This window comes from Salvelinus namaycush, unplaced genomic scaffold (assembly GCF_016432855.1).
Source record: "Salvelinus namaycush isolate Seneca unplaced genomic scaffold, SaNama_1.0 Scaffold684, whole genome shotgun sequence".
NCBI lineage: Eukaryota > Metazoa > Chordata > Actinopteri > Salmoniformes > Salmonidae > Salvelinus > Salvelinus namaycush.
Genome location: NW_024061402.1, coordinates 36,733 through 59,171, shown reverse-complemented (window position 1 = coordinate 59,171; position 22,439 = coordinate 36,733). Strand labels below are relative to the sequence as shown.

The 22,439-nt window shown below is 47.4% G+C and overlaps 1 protein-coding gene across 1 annotated transcript in view; it reads left to right on the top strand.

Moving 5' to 3' along the window:
• The window catches only part of LOC120042430 (multiple C2 and transmembrane domain-containing protein 2-like), a gene marked incomplete at its 3' end in the record, with an annotated part of 61,288 nt that overhangs the window by 6,538 nt on the left and 32,311 nt on the right, over positions 1-22,439 (top strand). Inside the window, exon 2 of the mRNA XM_038987268.1 lies at positions 16,829-16,888. Coding sequence (XP_038843196.1) covers positions 16,829-16,888 — 60 coding nt within the window. The remainder of the gene's footprint in view (positions 1-16,828; positions 16,889-22,439) is intronic.

Below are 22,439 nucleotides of genomic sequence, written 5' to 3'. Positions count from 1 at the left end.
CGCCCCCCCCCCCCCCTCCTGGTGCTCGTTATGCACACCTGCGCCTTATGAGACTCACCTGGAGAGATGACCAGGGATGTTCTCTTGATAAGTGTGTGAATTGGACCATTTTCCTGTCCTGCTAAGCATTTTTTATTTGTATTCATTATGGATCCCCATTAGTTCCTGTCAAGGCAGCAGCTACTCTTCCTGGGGTTTATTATGGATCCCCATTAGTTCCTGCCAAGGCAGCAGCTGCTCTTCCTGGGGTTTATTATGGATCCCCATTAGTTCCTGTCAAGGCAGCAGCTACTCTTCCTGGGGTTTATTATGGATCCCCATTAGTTCCTGCCAAGGCAGCAGCTACTCTTCCTGGGGTTTATTATGGATCCCCATTAGTTCCTGCCAAGGCAGCAGCTACTCTTCCTGGGGTTTATTATGGATCCCCATTAGTTCCTGCCAAGGCAGAAGCTACTCTTCCTGGGGTTTATTATGGATCCCCATTACTTCCTGTCAAGGCAGCAGCTACTCTTCCTGGGGTTTATTATGGATCCCCATTAGTTCCTGCCAAGGCAGCAGCTACTCTTCCTGGTGTTTATTATGGATCCCCATTAGTTCCTGCCAAGGCAGCAGCTACTCTTCCTGGTGTTTATTATGGATCCCCATTAGTTCCTGCCAAGGCAGCAGCTACTCTTCCTGGTGTTTATTATGGATCCCCATTAGTTCCTGCCAAAGCAGCAGCTTCTCTTCCTGGGATTTATTATGGATCCCCATTAGTTCCTGCCAAGGCAGCAGCTACTCTTCCTGGGGTTTATTATGGATCCCCATTAGTTCCTGCCAAGGCAGCAGCTACTCTTCCTGGGGTTTATTATGGATCCCCATTAGTTCCTGCCAAGGCAGCAGCTACTCTTCCTGGGGTTTATTATTGAACCCCATTAGTTCCTGCCAAGGCAGCAGCTACTCTTCCTGGGGTTTATTATGGATCCCCATTAGTTCCTGCCAAGGCAGCAGCTACTCTTCCTGGGGTTTATTATGGATCCCCATTAGTTCCTGCCAAGGCAGCAGCTAATCTTCCTGGGGTTTATTATGGATCCCCATTAGTTCCTGCCAAGGTAGCAGATACTCTTCCTGGGGTTTATTATGGAACCCCATTAGTTCCTGCCAAGGCAGCAGCTACTCTTCCTGGGGTTTATTATGGATCCCCATTAGTTCTTGCCAAGGCAGCAGCTACTCTTCCTGGTGTTTATTATGGATCCCCATTAGTTCCTGTCAAGGCAGCAGCTGCTCTTCCTGGGGTTTATTATGGATCTCCAATAGTTCCTGCCAAGGCAGCAGCTTCTCTTCCTGGGGTTTATTATGGATCCCCATTAGTTCCTGTCAAGGCAGCAGCTACTCTTCCTGGGGTTTATTATGGATCCCCATTAGTTCCTGCCAAGGCAGCAGCTTCTCTTCCTGGGGTTTATTATGGATCCCCATTAGTTCCTGTCAAGGCAGCAGCTACTCTTCCTGGGGTTTATTATGGATCCCCATTAGTTCCTGTCAAGGCAGCAGCTACTCTTCCTGGGGTTTATTATGGATCCCCATTAGTTCCTGCCAAGGCAGCAGCTACTCTTCCTGGGGTTTATTATGGATCCCCATTAATTCCTGCCAAGGCAGCAGCTACTCTTCCTGGGGTTTATTATGGATCCCCATTAGTTCCTGCCAAGGCAGCAGCTACTCTTCCTGGTGTTTATTATGGATCCCCATTAGTTCCTGCCAAGGCAGCAGCTACTCATCCTGGGGTTTATTATGGAACCCCATTAGTTCCTGCCAAGGCAGCAGCTACTCTTCCTGGGGTTTATTATGGATCCCCATTAGTTCCTGCCAAGGCAGCAGCTACTCTTCCTGGGGTTTATTATGGATCCCCATTAGCTGTAGCCAAGGCAGCAGCTACTCTTCCTGGGGTTTATTATGGATCCCCATTAGTTCCTGCCAAGGCAGCAGCTACTCTTCCTGGGGTTTATTATGGATCCCCATTAGTTCCTGCCAAGGCAGCAGCTACTCTTCCTGGGATTTATTATGGATCCCCATTAGTTCCTGCCAAGGCAGCAGCTAATCTTCCTGGGGTTTATTATGGATCCCCATTAGTTCCTGCCAAGGCAGCAGCTACTCTTCCTGGGGTTTATTATGGATCCCCATTAGTTCCTGTCAAGGCAGCAGCTGCTCTTCCTGGGGTTTATTATGGATCTCCAATAGTTCCTGCCAAGGCAGCAGCTTCTCTTCCTGGGGTTTATTATGGATCCCCATTAGTTCCTGTCAAGGCAGCAGCTACTCTTCCTGGGGTTTATTATGGATCCCCATTAGTTCCTGCCAAGGCAGCAGCTTCTCTTCCTGGGGTTTATTATGGATCCTCATTAGTTCCTGTCAAGGCAGCAGCTACTCTTCCTGGGGTTTATTATGGATCCCCATTAGTTCCTGTCAAGGCAGCAGCTACTCTTCCTGGGGTTTATTATGGATCCCCATTAGTTCCTGCCAAGGCAGCAGCTACTCTTCCTGGGGTTTATTATGGATCCCCATTAATTCCTGCCAAGGCAGCAGCTACTCTTCCTGGGGTTTATTATGGATCCCCATTAGTTCCTGCCAAGGCAGCAGCTACTCTTCCTGGTGTTTATTATGGATCCCCATTAGTTCCTGCCAAGGTAGCAGATACTCTTCCTGGGGTTTATTATGGAACCCCATTAGTTCCTGCCAAGGCAGCAGCTACTCTTCCTGGGGTTTATTATGGATCCCCATTAGTTCCTGCCAAGGCAGCAGCTACTCTTCCTGGGGTTTATTATGGATCCCCATTAGCTGTAGCCAAGGCAGCAGCTACTCTTCCTGGGGTTTATTATGGATCCCCATTAGTTCCTGCCAAGGCAGCAGCTACTCTTCCTGGGGTTTATTATGGATCCCCATTAGTTCCTGCCAAGGCAGCAGCTACTCTTCCTGGGGTTTATTATGGATCCCCATTAGTTCCTGCCAAGGCAGCAGCTAATCTTCCTGGGGTTTATTATGGATCCCCATTAGTTCCTGCCAAGGTAGCAGATACTCTTCCTGGGGTTTATTATGGAACCCCATTAGTTCCTGCCAAGGCAGCAGCTACTCTTCCTGGGGTTTATTATGGATCCCCATTAGTTCCTGCCAAGGCAGCAGCTACTCTTCCTGGTGTTTATTATGGATCCCCATTAGTTCCTGTCAAGGCAGCAGCTGCTCTTCCTGGGGTTTATTATGGATCTCCAATAGTTCCTGCCAAGGCAGCAGCTTCTCTTCCTGGGGTTTATTATGGATCCCCATTAGTTCCTGTCAAGGCAGCAGCTACTCTTCCTGGGGTTTATTATGGATCCCCATTAGTTCCTGCCAAGGCAGCAGCTACTCTTCCTGGGGTTTATTATGGATCCCCATTAATTCCTGCCAAGGCAGCAGCTACTCTTCCTGGGGTTTATTATGGATCCCCATTAGTTCCTGCCAAGGTAGCAGCTACTCTTCCTGGTGTTTATTATGGATCCCCATTAGTTCCTGCCAAGGTAGCAGATACTCTTCCTGGGGTTTATTATGGAACCCCATTAGTTCCTGCCAAGGCAGCAGCTACTCTTCCTGGGGTTTATTATGGATCCCCATTAGTTCCTGCCAAGGCAGCAGCTACTCTTCCTGGGGTTTATTATGGATCCCCATTAGCTGTAGCCAAGGCAGCAGCTACTCTTCCTGGGGTTTATTATGGATCCCCATTAGTTCCTGCCAAGGCAGCAGCTACTCTTCCTGGGGTTTATTATGGATCCCCATTAGTTCCTGCCAAGGCAGCAGCTACTCTTCCTGGGGTTTATTATGGATCCCCATTAGTTCCTGCCAAGGCAGCAGCTAATCTTCCTGGGGTTTATTATGGATCCCCATTAGTTCCTGCCAAGGCAGCAGCTACTCTTCCTGGGGTTTATTATGGATCCCCATTAGTTCCTGCCAAGGCAGCAGCTACTCTTCCTGGGGTTTATTATGGATCCCCATTAGTTCCTGCCAAGGCAGCAGCTAATCTTCCTGGGGTTTATTATGGATCCCCATTAGTTCCTGCCAAGGTAGCAGATACTCTTCCTGGGGTTTATTATGGAACCCCATTAGTTCCTGCCAAGGCAGCAGCTACTCTTCCTGGGGTTTATTATGGATCCCCATTAGTTCCTGCCAAGGCAGCAGCTACTCTTCCTGGGGTTTATTATGGATCCCCATTAGTTCCTGCCAAGGCAGCAGCTACTCTTCCTGGGGTTTATTATGGATCCCCATTAGCTGTAGCCAAGGCAGCAGCTACTCTTCCTGGGGTTTATTATGGATCCCCATTAGTTCCTGCCAAGGCAGCAGCTACTCTTCCTGGGGTTTATTATGGATCCTCATTAGTTCCTGACAAGGCAGCAGTGATGTATCTCGGGAAGGTGTCACGTTCCTGACCTGTTTTCTGTTAGTTTTGTATGTGTTAGTTGGTCAGGACGTGAGTTTGGGTGGGCAGTCTATGTTTTGTGTTTCTATGTTGGTTTAATGGGTACCTGATATGGTTCTCAATTAGAGGCAGGTGGTTTTCATCTCCTCTGATTGAGAATCATATTAAGGTAGGTGGTGTCACATTGTTTGTTTGTGGGTGGTTGTCTCCTGTGTCTGTGTTTGTCGCGCCACACGGGACTGTTTCGGTATCGTTCGTTCGTTCGTTTTGTATGTAGTCTGTTTCCTGTTCATGCGTTCTTCACGTTATATGTAAGTTCGTGTCCAGGTCTGTCTACATCGTTTATTTGTTTTGTAGTTTATCAAGTGTATTTCGTTTCGTTTTCCTTCTTATAATAAAGAGAAGATGTATTTTTCACGCGCTGCGCCTTGGTCCTCTCTCTCTCCCTTTGACGATCGTGACAGAATTACCCACCAAACCCGGATCAAGCAGCGTGACAAGCGGCAACAGGATCAAGGCATCAAGGATTCATGGACATGGGAGGAGATATTAGATGGAAAGGGACCTTGGGCACAACCGGGAGAATATCGCCTCCCTCGTGAAGAGCTGGAGGCAGCGAAAGCCGAGAGGAGGCGATATGAGGAGGCAGCACGGAGGCAAGGCTGGAAACCCGCGAGTACTACCCAAAAATTTCTTGGGGGGGGGCTAAGAGGTAGTGGGCCGAGGGCAGGTAGGAGACCTGCGCCCACTTCCCAGGCTAACCGTGGAGAGCGGGAGTACGGGCAGACACCGTGTTACGCAATAGAGCGCACGGTGTCTCCTGTACGTGTTCATAGCCCGGTGCGGGTTATTCCACCTCCCCGCACTGGTAGGGCTAGATTGGGCATTGAGCCAGGTGCCATGATGCCGGCTCAACGCGTCTGGTCTCCAGTGCGTCTCCTCGGGCCGGCATACATGGCACCAGCCTTACGCATGGTGTCCCCGGTTCGCCTACATAGCCCGGTGCGGGTTATTCCACCTCCCCGCACTGGTCGGGCGACGGGGAGCATTCAACCAGGTAAGGTTGGGCAGGCTCGGTGTTCAAGGGAACCAGTACGCCTGCACGGTCCGGTATTTCCGGCGCCACCTCCCCGCCCCAGCCCAGTACCACCAGTGCCTACTCCACGCACCAGGCTTCCAGTGCGTTTCCAGAGCCCTGTTCCTCCTCCACGCACTCTCCCTATGGTGCGTGTCTCCAGCCCAGTGCCTCCAGTTCCGGCACCACGCACTAAGCCACCTGTGCGTCTCCAGAGCCCTGTACACACTGTTCCTTCTCCCCGTACTCGTCCTGATGTGCGTGCCCTCAGCCCGGTGCCACCAGTGCCGGTACCACGCACCAGGTCCATAGTGCGTTTTGAGAATCCAGTGTGCCCTGTCCCTGCTCCCCGCACTAGCCTGAAGGTGCGTGTCCTTAGCCCGGTGCCTCCAGTTCCGGCACCACGCACCAGGCCTACAGTGCGCCTCATCCGGCCTGAGCCATCCGTCTCCCCAGCGCCATCTGAGCCATCCGTCTCCCCAGCGCCATCTGAGCCATCCGTCTGCCCAGTGCCGTCTGAGCCATCCGTCTGTCCCGAGCCATTAGAGCCGCCCGTCTGTCCCGAGCCGTCAGAGCCGTTAGTCAGTCAGGAGCCGCTAGAGCCATTCGTCAGTCAGGATCTGCCAGAGCCGCCAACCAGACAGGATCTGCCAGAGCCGCCAACCAGACAGGATCTGCCAGAGCCGCCAACCAGACAGGATCTGCCAGAGCCGTCAGCTAGCCATGAGCGTCCAGAGCCGTCAGCGAGCCATGAGCGTCCAGAGCCGTCAGCCAGCCATGAGCGTCCAGAGCCGTCAGCCAGCCATGAGCGTCCAGAGCCGTCAGCCAGCCATGAGCGTCCAGAGCCGTCAGCCAGCCATGAGCGTCCAGAGCCGTCAGCCAGCCATGAGCGTCCAGAGCCGTCAGCCAGCCATGAGCTGCCCCTCAGCCCAGAGCTGCCATTAATCCTGAACTGCCCTTCAGCCTGGAGTTGCCCCTCTATCCTGAGCTACCTCTCTATCCTGACCTACCTCTCTGTCCTGAGCTACCTTATCCCGGTGCTGCCCCTTGTCCCGGTGCTGCCCCTTATTTTGATGTTATCCTGTAAATTAAGGGGGTGTAATAGGAGGGTGGTCAGTCGGAGGGGGAGACGTAAGCTGGGATTGACTATGGTGGGGTGGGGACCTCGCCCAGAGCCTGAGCCACCACCGTGGTCAGATGCCCACCCAGACCCTCCCCTAGACTTTGTGCTGGTGCGCCCGGAGTTCGCACCTTAAGGGGGGGGTTATGTCACGTTCCTGACCTGTTTTCTGTTAGTTTTGTATGTGTTAGTTGGTCAGGACGTGAGTTTGGGTGGGCAGTCTATGTTTTGTGTTTCTATGTTGGTTTAATGGGTACCTGATATGGTTCTCAATTAGAGGCAGGTGGTTTTCATCTCCTCTGATTGAGAATCATATTAAGGTAGGTGGTGTCACATTGTTTGTTTGTGGGTGGTTGTCTCCTGTGTCTGTGTTTGTCGCGCCACACGGGACTGTTTCGGTATCGTTCGTTCGTTCGTTTTGTATGTAGTCTGTTTCTTGTTCATGCGTTCTTCACGTTATATGTAAGTTCGTGTCCAGGTCTGTCTACATCGTTTATTTGTTTTGTAGTTTATCAAGTGTATTTCGTTTCGTCTTCGTCTTGTTTAATAAATCATTATGTCACATAACCACGCTGCATTTTGGTCGAATCACTACTCCTCCTCTTCGTATGAAGAATTCCGTTACAGAAGGCGTAATAATGCTTAGTAATAGTAATGGCATAAAAGCCATTATATATACATATTACCATTACTTAGTAATAAAGCAAAGCTTGTTTTCTTCTCATTAATAATAATGATTGTAAAGGTAATGGAATGGGATTAGTGTGGTGGGTGAAGAATCAAATACTTTAACTTGTATTGCTGCACAAATCCTATTATTGTGGAGCGCCTCCTCTAACAGTATGAATTAGGCTGTTTGAGAAGGTTTGAATGCTAAGAAACATACACATTGTTGGAAGTACAATAGACCAACATTGCTACTGTCGTCAAAGCTGTGTGCTGGAAAACCTTGGTGGAGCATGGGTGGAGTAGGCATTGTGGTGCTGTAAAACCTTGGTGGAGCATGGGTGGAGTAGGCATTGTGGTGCTGTAAAACCTTGGTAGAGCATGGGTGGAGTAGACATTGTGGTGCTGTAAAACCTTGGTAGAGCATGGGTGGAGGAGGCATTGTGGTGCTGGAAAACCTTGGTAGAGCATGGGTGGAGTAGGCATTGTGGTGGTGTAAAACCTTGGTAGAGCATGGGTGGAGTAGGCATTGTGGTGCTGTAAAACCTTGGTAGAGCATGGGTGGAGTAGGCATTGTGGTGCTGTAAAACCTTGGTAGAGCATGGGTGGAGTAGGCATTGTGGTGCTGTAAAACCTTGGTAGAGCATGGGTGGAGTAGGCATTGTGGTGCTGTAAAACCTTGGTAGAGCATGGGTGGAGTAGGCATTGTGGTGCTGTAAAACCTTGGTAGAGCATGGGTGGAGTAGGCATTGTGGTGCTGGAAAACCTTGGTAGAGCATGGGTGGAGTAGGCATTGTGGTGCTGGAAAACCTTGGTAGAGCATGGGTGGTGTAGGCATTGTGGTGCTGTAAAACCTTGGTAGAGCATGGGTGGAGTAGGCATTGTGGTGGTGGAAAACCTTGGTAGAGCATGGGTGGAGTAGGCATTGTGGTGCTGTAAAACCTTGGTAGAGCATGGGTGGAGTAGGCATTGTGGTGCTGGAAAACCTTGGTAGAGCATGGGTGGAGTAGGCATTGTGGTGCTCATGTGAATTTGCTTTTCTTTTTTAGCTTCAGACCAGTGGCCACTTCTCAATTAAAGCATAGTGTTTTATAGTATACATGTGGTATGAGAGTATTAACATATCACTATGGTGCTGTCCCTATTCAATCCATCCATTATATATCAATTATACATGTGGTGTGAGAGTATTAACATATCACTATGGTGCTGTCCCTATTCAATCCATCCATTATATATCAATTATACATGTGGTGTGAGAGTATTAACATATCACTATGGTGCTGTCCCTATTCAATCCATCCATTATATATCTATTATACATGTGGTGTGAGAGTATTAACACATCACTATGGTGCTGTCCCTATTCAATCCATCCATTATATATCTATTATACATGTGGTATGGAAGCATTAATGCACAGCAGCAGATGCATTATCAGGAAATAACCACATGCTTCATAGCCTGGTCCCAGATCTGTTTAAATAATCACATGCTTCTTAGCCAGGTCCCAGATCTGTTTAAATAACCACATGCCTCATAGCCTGGTCCCAGATCTGTTGAATTAACCACATGCTTCTTAGCCTGGTCCCAGATCTGTTGAATTAACCACATGCTTCTTAGCCTGGTCCCAGATCTGTTTAAATAACCACATGCCTCTTATCCTGGTCCCAGATCTGTAGAATTAATCACATGCTTCTTAGCCAGGTCCCAGATCTGTTGAATTAACCACATGCTTCTTAGCCTGGTCCCAGATCTGTTTAAATAACCACATGCTTCTTAGCCTGGTCCCAGATCTGTTTAATTAACCACATGCTTCTTAGCCTAGTCCCAGATCTGTTGAATTAACCACATGCTTCTTAGCCTGGTCCCAGATCTGTTGAATTAACCACATGCCTCATAGCCTGGTCCCAGATCTGTTGAATTAACCACATGCTTCTTAGCCTGGTCCCAGATCTGTTTAAATAACCACATGCTTCTTAGCCTGGTCCCAGATCTGTTTAAATAATCACATGCTTCTTAGCCTGGTCCCAGATCTGTTTAAATATCCACATGCTTCTTAGCCTGGTCCCAGATCTGTTTAAATAATCACATGCTTCTTAGCCTGGTCCCAGATCTGTTGAATTAACCACATGCTTCTTAGCCTGGTCCCAGATCTGTTTAAATAACCACATGCTTCTTAGCCTGGTCCCAGATCTGTTTATAAAACCACATGCTTCTTAGCCTGGTCCCAGATCTGTTTAAATAACCACATGCTTCTTTGCCTGGTCCCAGATCTGTTTAAAAAACCACATGCTTCTTAGCCTGGTCCCAGATCTGTTGAATTAACCACATGCTTCTTAGCCTGGTCCCAGATCTGTTGAATTAACCACATGCTTCTTAGCCTGGTCCCAGATCTGTTGAATTAATCACATGCTTCTTCGCCTGATCCCAGATCAGTTTAAATAATCACATGCTTCTTAGCCTGATTCCAGATCTGTAGAATTAACCACATGTTTCTTAGCCTGGTCCCAGATCTGTTTAAATAACCACATGCTTCTTAGCCTGCTTCTTCGCCTGATCCCAGATCAGTTTGTGCGATCATTCCAACTCCTTGTCATGTTCGGGAGAATGGAGTGATCGCACAAACAGACTGGTACCCAGGTTACATGGTTCTGGTGTTGTGAAAAGACACACGGACACAGACAGGTCTGAGTTCTGGTGTTGTGAAAAGACACACGGACACAGACAGGTCTGAGTTCTGGTGTTGTGAAAAGACACACGGACACATACAGGTCTGAGTACTGGTGTTGTGAAAAGACACACGGACACAGACAGGTCTGAGTAAAGTCATGAGGAAAAAAGACATGGTCAAAATGACTGTTAGACTCAAGGTGATGACGTCCATTTAGGAGCCTTGCGTTTTTAAAAGCTAAACCACTGATGACCTCTGGGTGGGACCGAGCTATAAACAAACAGTCCAAATCTATCCCAGCCCAGTAAAGATCTGCAAGGTTATCTCACACACCCTGATGTTTGTTTGGTTAAACCAGTGTTCAACAGCACTAACCCAATATGTAAAGCAGTTAATCATTAGTTAGTTCTGTACTGGGTGTGTTACAGTATGGTGAGAAACTACACCTGATGTGTATGGAACACTATAGTAGTAATCTGATGTGTATGGAACACTATAGTAGTAGTAGTAATCTGATGTGTATGGAACACTATAGTAGTAGTAGTAATCTGATGTGTATGGAACACTATAGTAGTAGTAGTAGTAGTAGTAGTAGTAGTAGTAGTAGTAGTAGTAGTAGTAGTAATCTGATGTGTATGGAACACTATAGTAGTAGTAGTAGTAATCTGATGTGTATGGAACACTATAGTAGTAGTAATCTGATGTGTATGGAACACTATAGTAGTAGTAATCTGATGTGTATGGAACACTATAGTAGTAGTAATCTGATGTGTATGGAACACTATAGTACTAGTAATCTGATGTGTATGGAACACTATAGTAGTAGTAATCTGATGTGTATGGGACACTATAGTAGTAGTAGTAGTAGTAGTAGTACTCTGATGTGTATGGAACACTATAGTAGTAGTAATCTGATGTGTATGGAACACTATAGTAGTAGTAGTAATCTGATGTGTATGGAACACTATAGTAGTAGTAGTAATCTGATGTGTATGGAACACTATAGTAGTAGTAGTAATCTGATGTGTATGGAACACTATAGTAGTTGTAGTAATCTGATGTGTATGGAACACTATAGTAGTAGTAGTAGTAATCTGATGTGTATGGAACACTATAGTAGTAGTAGTAATCTGATGTGTATGGAACACTATAGTAGTAGTAGTAGTACTCTGATGTGTATGGAACACTATAGTAGTAGTAGTAATCTGATGTGTATGGAACACTATAGTAGTAGTAGTAGTAGTAGTAGTAGTAGTAGTAGTAGTAGTAATCTGATGTGTATGGAACACTATAGTAGTAGTAATCTGATGTGAATGGAACACTATAGTAGTAGTAGTAAGCTGATGTGTATGGAACACTATAGTAGTAGTAGTAGTAGTAGTAATCTGATGTGTATGGAACACTATAGTAGTAGTAGTAGTACTCTGATGTGTATGGAACACTATAGTAGTAGTAGTAGTAGTAGTAGTAGTAGTAGTAATCTGATGTGTATGGAACACTATAGTAGTAGTAGTAATCTGATGTGTATGGAACACTATAATAGTAGTAGTAGTAATCTGATGTGTATGGAACACTATAGTAGTAGTAGTAATCTGATGTGTATGGAACACTATAGTAGTAGTAGTAGTACTCTGATGTGTATGGAACACTATAGTAGTAGTAGTAATCTGATGTGTATGGAACACTATAGTAGTAGTAGTAGTAGTAGTCTGATGTGTATGGAACACTATAGTAGTAGTAGTAGTAGTAGTAGTAGTAGTAGTAGTAATGTGATGTGTATGGAACACTATAGTAGTAGTAGTAATCTGATGTGTATGGAACACTATAGTAGTAGTAGTAGTAGTAATCTGATGTGTATGGAACACTATAGTAGTAGTAGTAGTAATCTGATGTGTATGGAACACTATAGTAGTAGTAGTAGTAGTAGTCTGATGTGTATGGAACACTATAGTAGTAGTAGTAGTAGTAGTAGTCTGATGTGTATGGAACACTATAGTAGTAGTAGTAGTCTGATGTGTATGGAACACTATAGTAGTAATCTGATGTGTATTCACATCATAATAAATACATTTATTCTGATAAATTAGTCTTCTATTAATGAATTATTCTTTATCTCAAGTTAGTCTCATTTCAAACATTGTAGAATTCTTTGTTATCTGCACGAACCCAGCCTTTACCATGAATCACCCATACACCAATTGGCTTAATCATTTATTTACTAACTAACTAAATATTCACAGAAATACATAAACACACAAACTGTAGATATGGTTACTAGCAATGATAGGGAAGGTCCCTAGTGGGCTAAACCGATATGACGGCTTGGTGGACAAAGGGAAGGGGGTGTGGACTGGGAAGGGGGTGTGGACTGGGAAGGGGGTGTGGACTGGGAAGGGGGTGTGGACTGGGAAGGGGGTGTGGACTGGGAAGGGCGGGAAAGACAAAAGGGATCACTACACACAGGTGATAATTATATTCATTGAAATGCTAATCCTTTGCACATGAAAGCTCACTCATTCGGGAACAATTGCAATCAATATATTTACGCCCACATGTTGTTGTTGTCTTCTCTGTTGGAATCGTCGGTCCGTCTTAGTGTCTGTTGTTATGGATACGTCAGGCGTCCATTGTTCTTAGAATAGATGTTTCGGTGGTTGTAGGTCTATCAGCGGCTCCTGATGGTGTCTGTTGTAATGGATACGTCAGGCGTCCATTGTTCTTAGAATAGATGTTTCGGTGGTTGTAGGTCTATCAGCGGCTCCTGATGGTGTCTGTTGTAATGGATACGTCAGGCGTCCATTGTTCTTAGAATAGATGTTTCGGTGGTTGTAGGTCTATCAGCGGCTCCTGATGGTGTCTGTTGTAATGGATACGTCAGGCGTCCATTGTTCTTAGAATAGATGTTTCGGTGGTTGTAGGTCTATCAGCGGCTCCTGATGGTGTCTGTTGTAATGGATACGTCAGGCGTCCATTGTTCTTAGAATAGATGTTTCGGTGGTTGTAGGTCTATCAGCGGCTCCTGATGGTGTCTGTTGTAATGGATACGTCAGGCGTCCATTGTTCTTAGAATAGATGTTTCGGTGGTTGTAGGTCTATCAGCGGCTCCTGATGGTGTCTGTTGTAATGAATACGTCAGGTGTCCATTGTTCTTAGAATAGATGTTTCGGTGGTTGTAGGTCTATCAGCGGCTCCTGATAGTGTCTGTTGTAATGGATACGTCAGGCGTCCATTGTTCTTAGAATAGATGTTTCGGTGGTTGTAGGTCTATCAGCGGCTCCTGATGGTGTCTGTTGTAATGGATACGTCAGGCGTCCATTGTTCTTAGAATAGATGTTTCGGCGGTTGTCGCTATTCGCATCCTAGAGTTACATAATTTCTTGCTGCAGTCTAGTAATTAGTATCTAAGATTTGCTCTTATTTTGTAGGGATCGATAGTTTTAGAGTTGAACCATTTCCATCCATGTAGCCAATGCTCAACGTGGTTAGGAATTCAACGACCATTACAACCTTAGCGGACACCGAGGTTTGTGTGTTCTAGTTTTGGTACTCAACTATTCCCCATCACAGCTCCCGCTGTGGGTTTGTGTGTTCTAGTTTTGGTACTCAACTATTCCCCATCACAGCTCCCGCTGTGGGTTTGTGTGTTCTAGTTTTGGTACTCAACTATTCCCCATCACAGCTCCCGCTGTGGGTTTGTGTGTTCTAGTTTTGGTACTCAACTATTCCCCATCACAGCTCCCGCTGTGGGTTTGTGTGTTCTAGTTTTGGTACTCAACTATTCCCCATCACAGCTCCCGCTGTGGGTTTGTGTGTTCTAGTTTTGGTACTCAACTATTCCCCATCACAGCTCCCGCTGTGGGTTTGTGTGTTCTAGTTTTGGTACTCAACTATTCCCCATCACAGCTCCCGCTGTGGGTTTGTGTGTTCTAGTTTTGGTACTCAACTATTCCCCATCACAGCTCCCGCTGTGGGTTGGTGTGTTCTAGTTTTGGTACTCAACTATTCCCCATCACAGCTCCCGCTGTGGGTTTGTGTGTTCTAGTTTTGGTACTCAACTATTCCCCATCACAGCTCCCGCTGTGGGTTTGTGTGTTCTAGTTTTGGTACTCAACTATTCCCCATCACAGCTCCCGCTGTGGGTTTGTGTGTTCTAGTTTTGGTACTCAACTATTCCCCATCACAGCTCCCGCTGTGGGTTTGTGTGTTCTAGTTTTGGTACTCAACTATTCCCCATCACAGCTCCCGCTGTGGGTTTGTGTGTTCTAGTTTTGGTACTCAACTATTCCCCATCACAGCTCCCGCTGTGGGTTTGTGTGTTCTAGTTTTGGTACTCAACTATTCCCCATCACAGCTCCCGCTGTGGGTTTGTGTGTTCTAGTTTTGGTACTCAACTATTCCCCATCACAGCTCCCGCTGTGGGTTTGTGTGTTCTAGTTTTGGTACTCAACTATTCCCCATCACAGCTCCCGCTGTGGGTTTGTGTGTTCTAGTTTTGGTACTCAACTATTCCCCATCACAGCTCCCGCTGTGGGTTTGTGTGTTCTAGTTTTGGTACTCAACTATTCCCCATCACAGCTCCCGCTGTGGGTTTGTGTGTTCTAGTTTTGGTACTCAACTATTCCCCATCACAGCTCCCGCTGTGGGTTTGTGTGTTCTAGTTTTGGTACTCAACTATTCCCCATCACAGCTCCCGCTGTGGGTTTGTGTGTTCTAGTTTTGGTACTCAACTATTCCCCATCACAGCTCCCGCTGTGGGTTTGTGTGTTCTAGTTTTGGTACTCAACTATTCCCCATCACAGCTCCCGCTGTGGGTTTGCTTAGTCTGAAGAGGATTTCTTCGGGAGGGGGGTTTATTCGTAACAATAGAAAAGGAGGTTCCAGGATGCCAGATCATGTCTGTGCTCACGGGGGCATGGCCGCTGACTAGTTAAACTTTACAGGGAATGAAATTCTCTCAAAATTAAAGGTTAACATCACATTACATCATTTCACAAATAGTTTCATCTTTACTCATTCATTTTATACAAGAATTAGATGCAAACCCCATAATGGAGAAATGTACACATTCAGAGATATAGCTGTGTGTTTCCTGTCCTCCATGAGGTCACCAAATGAAACACACTCGTCATAACTGTCCCTTAAGAGTCCACGGACCAATCCCACACTCTCAAAGGTCACGGACCAATCCCACATCTCAAAGGTCACGGACCAATCCCACATCTCAAAGGTCACGGACCAATCCCACATCTCAAAGGTCACGGACCAATCCCACACTCTCAAAGGTGGACATATTGTTTAACACTCCCATTTTGGTGCATTTGGGAGTTTGGCCCAGTGAAATCCCTCGTTCTCTCTGTTTGGCCCAGTGAAATCCCTCGTTCTCTCTGTTTGGCCCAGTGAAATCCCTTGTTCTCTCTGTTTGGCCCAGTGAAATCCCTTGTTCTCTCTGTTTGGCCCAGTGAAATCCCTCGTTCTCTCTGTTTGGCCCAGTGAAATCCCTCGTTCTCTCTGTTTGGCCCAGTGAAATCCCTCGTTCTCTCTGTTTGGCCCAGTGAAATCCCTCGTTCTCTCTGTTTGGCCCAGTGAAATCCCTTGTTCTCTCTGTTTGGCCCAGTGAAATCCCTCGTTCTCTCTGTTTGGCCCAGTGAAATCCCTCGTTCTCTCTGTTTGGCCCAGTCCCTCGTTCTCTCTGTTTGGCCCAGTGAAATCCCTTGTTCTCTCTGGTTGGCCCAGTGAAATCCCTCGTTCTCTCTGTTTGGCCCAGTGAAATCCCTCGTTCTCTCTGTTTGGCCCAGTGAAATCCCTCGTTCTCTCTGTTTGACCCAGTGAAATCCCTCGTTCTCTCTGTTTGGCCCAGTGAAATCCCTCGTTCTCTCTGTTTGACCCAGTGAAATCCCTCGTTCTCTCTGTTTGGCCCAGTGAAATCCCTTGTTCTCTCTGGTTGGCCCAGTGAAATCCCTCGTTCTCTCTGTTTGGCCCAGTGAAATCCCTCGTTCTCTCTGTTTGACCCAGTGAAATCCCTCGTTCTCTCTGTTTGGCCCAGTGAAATCCCTCGTTCTCTCTGTATGGCCCAGTGAAATCCCTCGTTCTCTCTGTTTGGCCCAGTGAAATCCCTCGTTCTCTCTGTTTGGCCCAGTGAAATCCCTCGTTCTCTCTGTGGTCTCTCTCTCTGCATGACCAGGGGGGGAGAGTCTCCGCCAGGAATGTATGGCCTGAGATAACAGAACCTGGGTGTAGGAGAGAATGAGAGAAAAGGGGAAGCCACGATACCCAGAAAGGGTCATGACATCAGCTACGTAGAGAGAAGTCAAATTGTTCAAGTCATTAATCTCAGTTGTGTGGCTTATCATTGTATCCTGCAGCAGAGGACTGTTTCATAACTACATGGACACGGAGAGTTTAATCAGGAAATACAAGAGACTGGCTGACAGGCACCGGCTATACTTTACAGGTTTAGGATCGTCATTTGATCACTCTTTTGTCGCTGAACATTTTCCTGCGTGGCAGGAGATGCAGATGAGCTTGATGATCTACAGAAATGAACTGAAACCCCACACTAACACACAGTTATATTAACAGCATTGCCCTTTTCATCTAGCCTACTTCCGGACAGCTAATAACCACCGATCAAGCAACATTATCCACTAAACTTTCAAATCCTGCAGGATTATTTTTCTGTTACAATATAGGTCAAATGAAGTTCCTACATCTGTATAGATGTACTTCCAACATGTTACATGGACTTGATCTGAAAATCTTACTGTCATTGTTTCTTTCAGGCTTTGTTTCTGGTGACATCATGGTATAAAAGGATAATACTGTATCTTGTGGGTTATGACTGTTTGTTAATGGAATGAATGTGTTTGTCTGTCTCAACAGCAGAACGGTGACAGCCATGACCTTGAGACCCAAACATCACAAGACATGGAGAACAACAGTGTAAGTTCTAAATCAAGGGCACACTGTACCACAGGAGTCTAATTCTGCGTCCCTAATGGACACTGTACCACAGCTGTCTAATTCTGCGTCCCTAATGGACACTGTACCACAGCTGTCTAATTCTGCGTCCCTAATGGACACTGTACCACAGGAGTCTAATGCTGCGTCCCTGATGGACACTGTACCACAGCTGTCTAATTCTGCGTCCCTAATGGACACTGTACCACAGGAGTCTAATTCTGCGTCCCTGATGGACACTGTACCACAGCTGTCTAATTCTGCGTCCCTAATGGACACTGTACCACAGCCGTCTAATTCTGCGTCCCTAATGGACACTGTACCACAGGAGTCTAATTCTGCGTCCCTAATGGACACTGTACCACAGGAGTCTAATGCTGCGTCCCTAATGGACACTGTACCACAGGAGTCTAATTCTGCGTCCCTGATGGACACTGTACCACAGAGGTCTAATGCTGCGTCCCAGATGGACACTGTACCACAGAGGTCTAACACTGTGTCCCTAATGGACACTGTACCACAGCCGTCTAATTCTGCGTCCCTAATGGACACTGTACCACAGGAGTCTAATTCTGCGTCCCTGATGGACACTGTACCACAGCTGTCTAATTCTGCGTCCCTAATGGACACTGTACCACAGGAGTCTAATGCTGCGTCCCTAATGGACACTGTACCACAGGAGTCTAATGCTGCGTCCCTAATGGACACTGTACCACAGGAGTCTAATTCTGCGTCCCTAATGGACACTGTACCACAGAGGTCTAATGCTGCGTCCCAGATGGACACTGTACCACAGAGGTCTAACACTGTGTCCCAGATGGACACTGTACTACTGATTGACTGGCTGACTGGCTGATTTGCTTGCTGACTGGCAGGTTTACTGACTGACTGACTGAAAGGGTTTGAGCTCTGAGCTGGGCTGGTCAGGGTTACAGAGTTATAGCTCTGAGCTGGTCTGGTCTGGTCAGGGTTATAGAGTTATAGCTCTGAGCTGGTCTGGTCTGGTCAGGGTTATAGAGTTAGAGCTCTGAGCTGGTCTGGTCTGGTCAGGGTTATAGAGTTACAGCTCTTAGCTGGTCTGGTCTGGTCTGGACAGGGTTATAGAGTTAGAGCTCTGAGCTGGTCTGGTCAGGGTTATAGAGTTAGAGCTCTGGTCTGGTCTGGTCAGGGTTATAGAGTTAGAGCTCTGAGCTGGTCTGGTCAGGGTTATAGAGTTAGAGCTCTGAGCTGTCTGGTCTGGTCAGGGTTATAGAGTTAGAGCTCTGAGCTGGACTGGTCAGGGTTATAGAGTTAGAGCTCTGAGCTGGTCTGGTCTGGTCAGGGTTATAGAGTTAGAGCTCTGAGCTGGTCTGGTCTGGTCAGGGTTATAGAGTTAGAGCTCTGGACTGGTCAGGGTTATAGAGTTAGAGCTCTGGTCTGGTCTGGTCAGGGTTATAGAGTTAGAGCTCTGAGCTGGTCTGGTCTGGTCAGGGTTATAGAGTTAGAGCTCTGGACTGGTCAGGGTTATAGAGTTAGAGCTCTGAGCTGGTCTGGTCTGGTCAGGGTTATAGAGTTAGAGCTCTGAGCTGGTCTGGTCAGGGTTATAGAGTTAGAGCTCTGAGCTGGTCAGGGTTATAGAGTTAGAGCTCTGAGCTGGTCTGGTCAGGGTTATAGAGTTACAGCTCTGGGCTGGTCTGGTCAGGGTTATAGAGTTAGAGCTCTGAGCTGGTCTGGTCTGGTCAGGGTTATAGAGTTAGAGCTCTGAGCTGGTCTGGTCAGGGTTATAGAGTTAGAGCTCTGAGCTGGACTGGTCAGGGTTATAGAGTTAGAGCTCTGAGCTGGTCTGGTTAGGGTTATAGAGTTAGAGCTCTGAGCTGGTCTGGGTTATAGAGTTAGAGCTCTGGTCTGGTCTGGGTTATAGAGTTAGAGCTCTGAGCTGGTCTGGTCAGGGTTATAGAGTTAGAGCTCTGAGCTGGTCTGGTCAGGGTTATAGAGTTACAGCTCTGGGCTGGTCTGGTTTGGGTTATAGAGTTAGAGCTCTGAGCTGGTCTGGTCAGGGTTATAGAGTTAGAGCTCTGAGCTGGTCTGGTCTGGTCAGGGTTATAGAGTTAGAGCTCTGAGCTGGTCTGGTCTGGTCTGGGTTATAGAGTTAGAGCTCTGAGCTGGTCTGGTCAGGGTTATAGAGTTAGAGCTCTGAGCTGGTCTGGTCTGGTCAGGGTTATATAGTTAGAGCTCTGAGCTGGTCTGGTCAGGGTTATAGAGTTAGAGCTCTGAGCTGGTCTGGTCAGGGTTATAGAGTTAGAGCTCTGAGCTGGTCTGGTCAGGGTTATAGAGTTAGAGCTCTGAGCTGGTCTGGTCAGGGTTATAGAGTTAGAGCTCTGGTCTGGTCTGGTCAGGGTTATAGAGTTAGAGCTCTGAGCTGGTCTGGTCAGGGTTATAGAGTTAGAGCTCTGAGCTGTCTGGTCTGGTCAGGGTTATAGAGTTAGAGCTCTGAGCTGGACTGGTCAGGGTTATAGAGTTAGAGCTCTGAGCTGGTCTGGTCTGGTCAGGGTTATAGAGTTAGAGCTCTGAGCTGGTCTGGTCTGGTCAGGGTTATAGAGTTAGAGCTCTGGACTGGTCAGGGTTATAGAGTTAGAGCTCTGGTCTGGTCTGGTCAGGGTTATAGAGTTAGAGCTCTGAGCTGGTCTGGTCTGGTCAGGGTTATAGAGTTAGAGCTCTGGACTGGTCAGGGTTATAGAGTTAGAGCTCTGAGCTGGTCTGGTCTGGTCAGGGTTATAGAGTTAGAGCTCTGAGCTGGTCTGGTCAGGGTTATAGAGTTAGAGCTCTGAGCTGGTCAGGGTTATAGAGTTAGAGCTCTGAGCTGGTCTGGTCAGGGTTATAGAGTTACAGCTCTGGGCTGGTCTGGTCAGGGTTATAGAGTTAGAGCTCTGAGCTGGTCTGGTCTGGTCAGGGTTATAGAGTTAGAGCTCTGAGCTGGTCTGGTCAGGGTTATAGAGTTAGAGCTCTGAGCTGGACTGGTCAGGGTTATAGAGTTAGAGCTCTGAGCTGGTCTGGTTAGGGTTATAGAGTTAGAGCTCTGAGCTGGTCTGGGTTATAGAGTTAGAGCTCTGGTCTGGTCTGGGTTATAGAGTTAGAGCTCTGAGCTGGTCTGGTCAGGGTTATAGAGTTAGAGCTCTGAGCTGGTCTGGTCAGGGTTATAGAGTTACAGCTCTGGGCTGGTCTGGTTTGGGTTATAGAGTTAGAGCTCTGAGCTGGTCTGGTCAGGGTTATAGAGTTAGAGCTCTGAGCTGGTCTGGTCTGGTCAGGGTTATAGAGTTAGAGCTCTGAGCTGGTCTGGTCTGGTCTGGGTTATAGAGTTAGAGCTCTGAGCTGGTCTGGTCAGGGTTATAGAGTTAGAGCTCTGAGCTGGTCTGGTCTGGTCAGGGTTATATAGTTAGAGCTCTGAGCTGGTCTGGTCAGGGTTATAGAGTTAGAGCTCTGAGCTGGTCTGGTCAGGGTTATAGAGTTAGAGCTCTGAGCTGGTCTGGTCAGGGTTATAGAGTTAGAGCTCTGAGCTGGTCTGGTCTGGTCAGGGTTATAGAGTTAGAGCTCTGAGCTGGTCTGGTCAGGGTTATAGAGTTAGAGCTCTGAGCTGGTCTGGTCTGGGTTATAGAGTTAGAGCTCTGAGCTGGTCTGGTCAGGGTTATAGAGTTAGAGCTCTGAGCTGGTCTGGTCAGGGTTATAGAGTTAGAGCTCTGAGCTGGTCTGGTCAGGGTTATAGAGTTAGAGCTCTGAGCTGGTCTGATCAGGGTTATAGAGTTAGAGCTCTGAGCTGTCTGGTCTGGTCAGGGTTATAGAGTTAGAGCTCTGAGCTGGACTGGTCAGGGTTATAGAGTTAGAGCTCTGAGCTGGTCTGGTCTGGTCAGGGTTATAGAGTTAGAGCTCTGAGCTGGTCTGGTCTGGTCAGGGTTATAGAGTTAGAGCTCTGGACTGGTCAGGGTTATAGAGTTAGAGCTCTGGTCTGGTCTGGTCAGGGTTATAGAGTTAGAGCTCTGAGCTGGTCTGGTCTGGTCAGGGTTATAGAGTTAGAGCTCTGGACTGGTCAGGGTTATAGAGTTAGAGCTCTGAGCTGGTCTGGTCTGGTCAGGGTTATAGAGTTAGAGCTCTGAGCTGGTCTGGTCAGGGTTATAGAGTTAGAGCTCTGAGCTGGTCAGGGTTATAGAGTTAGAGCTCTGAGCTGGTCTGGTCAGGGTTATAGAGTTACAGCTCTGGGCTGGTCTGGTCAGGGTTATAGAGTTAGAGCTCTGAGCTGGTCTGGTCTGGTCAGGGTTATAGAGTTAGAGCTCTGAGCTGGTCTGGTCAGGGTTATAGAGTTAGAGCTCTGAGCTGGACTGGTCAGGGTTATAGAGTTAGAGCTCTGAGCTGGTCTGGTTAGGGTTATAGAGTTAGAGCTCTGAGCTGGTCTGGGTTATAGAGTTAGAGCTCTGGTCTGGTCTGGGTTATAGAGTTAGAGCTCTGAGCTGGTCTGGTCAGGGTTATAGAGTTAGAGCTCTGAGCTGGTCTGGTCAGGGTTATAGAGTTACAGCTCTGGGCTGGTCTGGTTTGGGTTATAGAGTTAGAGCTCTGAGCTGGTCTGGTCAGGGTTATAGAGTTAGAGCTCTGAGCTGGTCTGGTCTGGTCAGGGTTATAGAGTTAGAGCTCTGAGCTGGTCTGGTCTGGTCTGGGTTATAGAGTTAGAGCTCTGAGCTGGTCTGGTCAGGGTTATAGAGTTAGAGCTCTGAGCTGGTCTGGTCTGGTCAGGGTTATATAGTTAGAGCTCTGAGCTGGTCTGGTCAGGGTTATAGAGTTAGAGCTCTGAGCTGGTCTGGTCAGGGTTATAGAGTTAGAGCTCTGAGCTGGTCTGGTCAGGGTTATAGAGTTAGAGCTCTGAGCTGGTCTGGTCTGGTCAGGGTTATAGAGTTAGAGCTCTGAGCTGGTCTGGTCAGGGTTATAGAGTTAGAGCTCTGAGCTGGTCTGGTCAGGGTTATAGAGTTAGAGCTCTGAGCTGGTCATGTCAGGGTTATAGAGTTAGAGCTCTGAGCTGGTCTGGTCTGGGTTATAGAGTTAGAGCTCTGAGCTGGTCTGGTCAGGGTTATAGAGTTAGAGCTCTGAGCTGGTCTGGTCAGGGTTATAGAGTTAGAGCTCTGAGCTGGTCTGGTCAGGGTTATAGAGTTAGAGCTCTGAGCTGGTCTGATCAGGGTTATAGAGTTAGAGCTCTGAGCTGGTCTGGTCTGGTCAGGGTTATAGAGTTAGAGCTCTGAGCTGGTCTGGTCTGGTCAGGGTTATAGAGTTAGAGCTCTGAGCTGGTCTGGTCTGGTCAGGGTTATAGAGTTAGAGTTCTGAGCTGGTCTGGTCTGGTCAGGGTTATAGAGTTAGAGCTCTGAGCTGGTCTGATCTGGGTTATAGAGTTAGAGCTCTGAGCTGGTCTGGTCTGGGTTATAGAGTTAGAGCTCTGAGCTGGTCAGGGTTATAGAGTTAGAGCTCTGGTCTGGTCTGGTCTGGGTTATAGAGTTAGAGCTCTGAGCTGGTCAGGGTT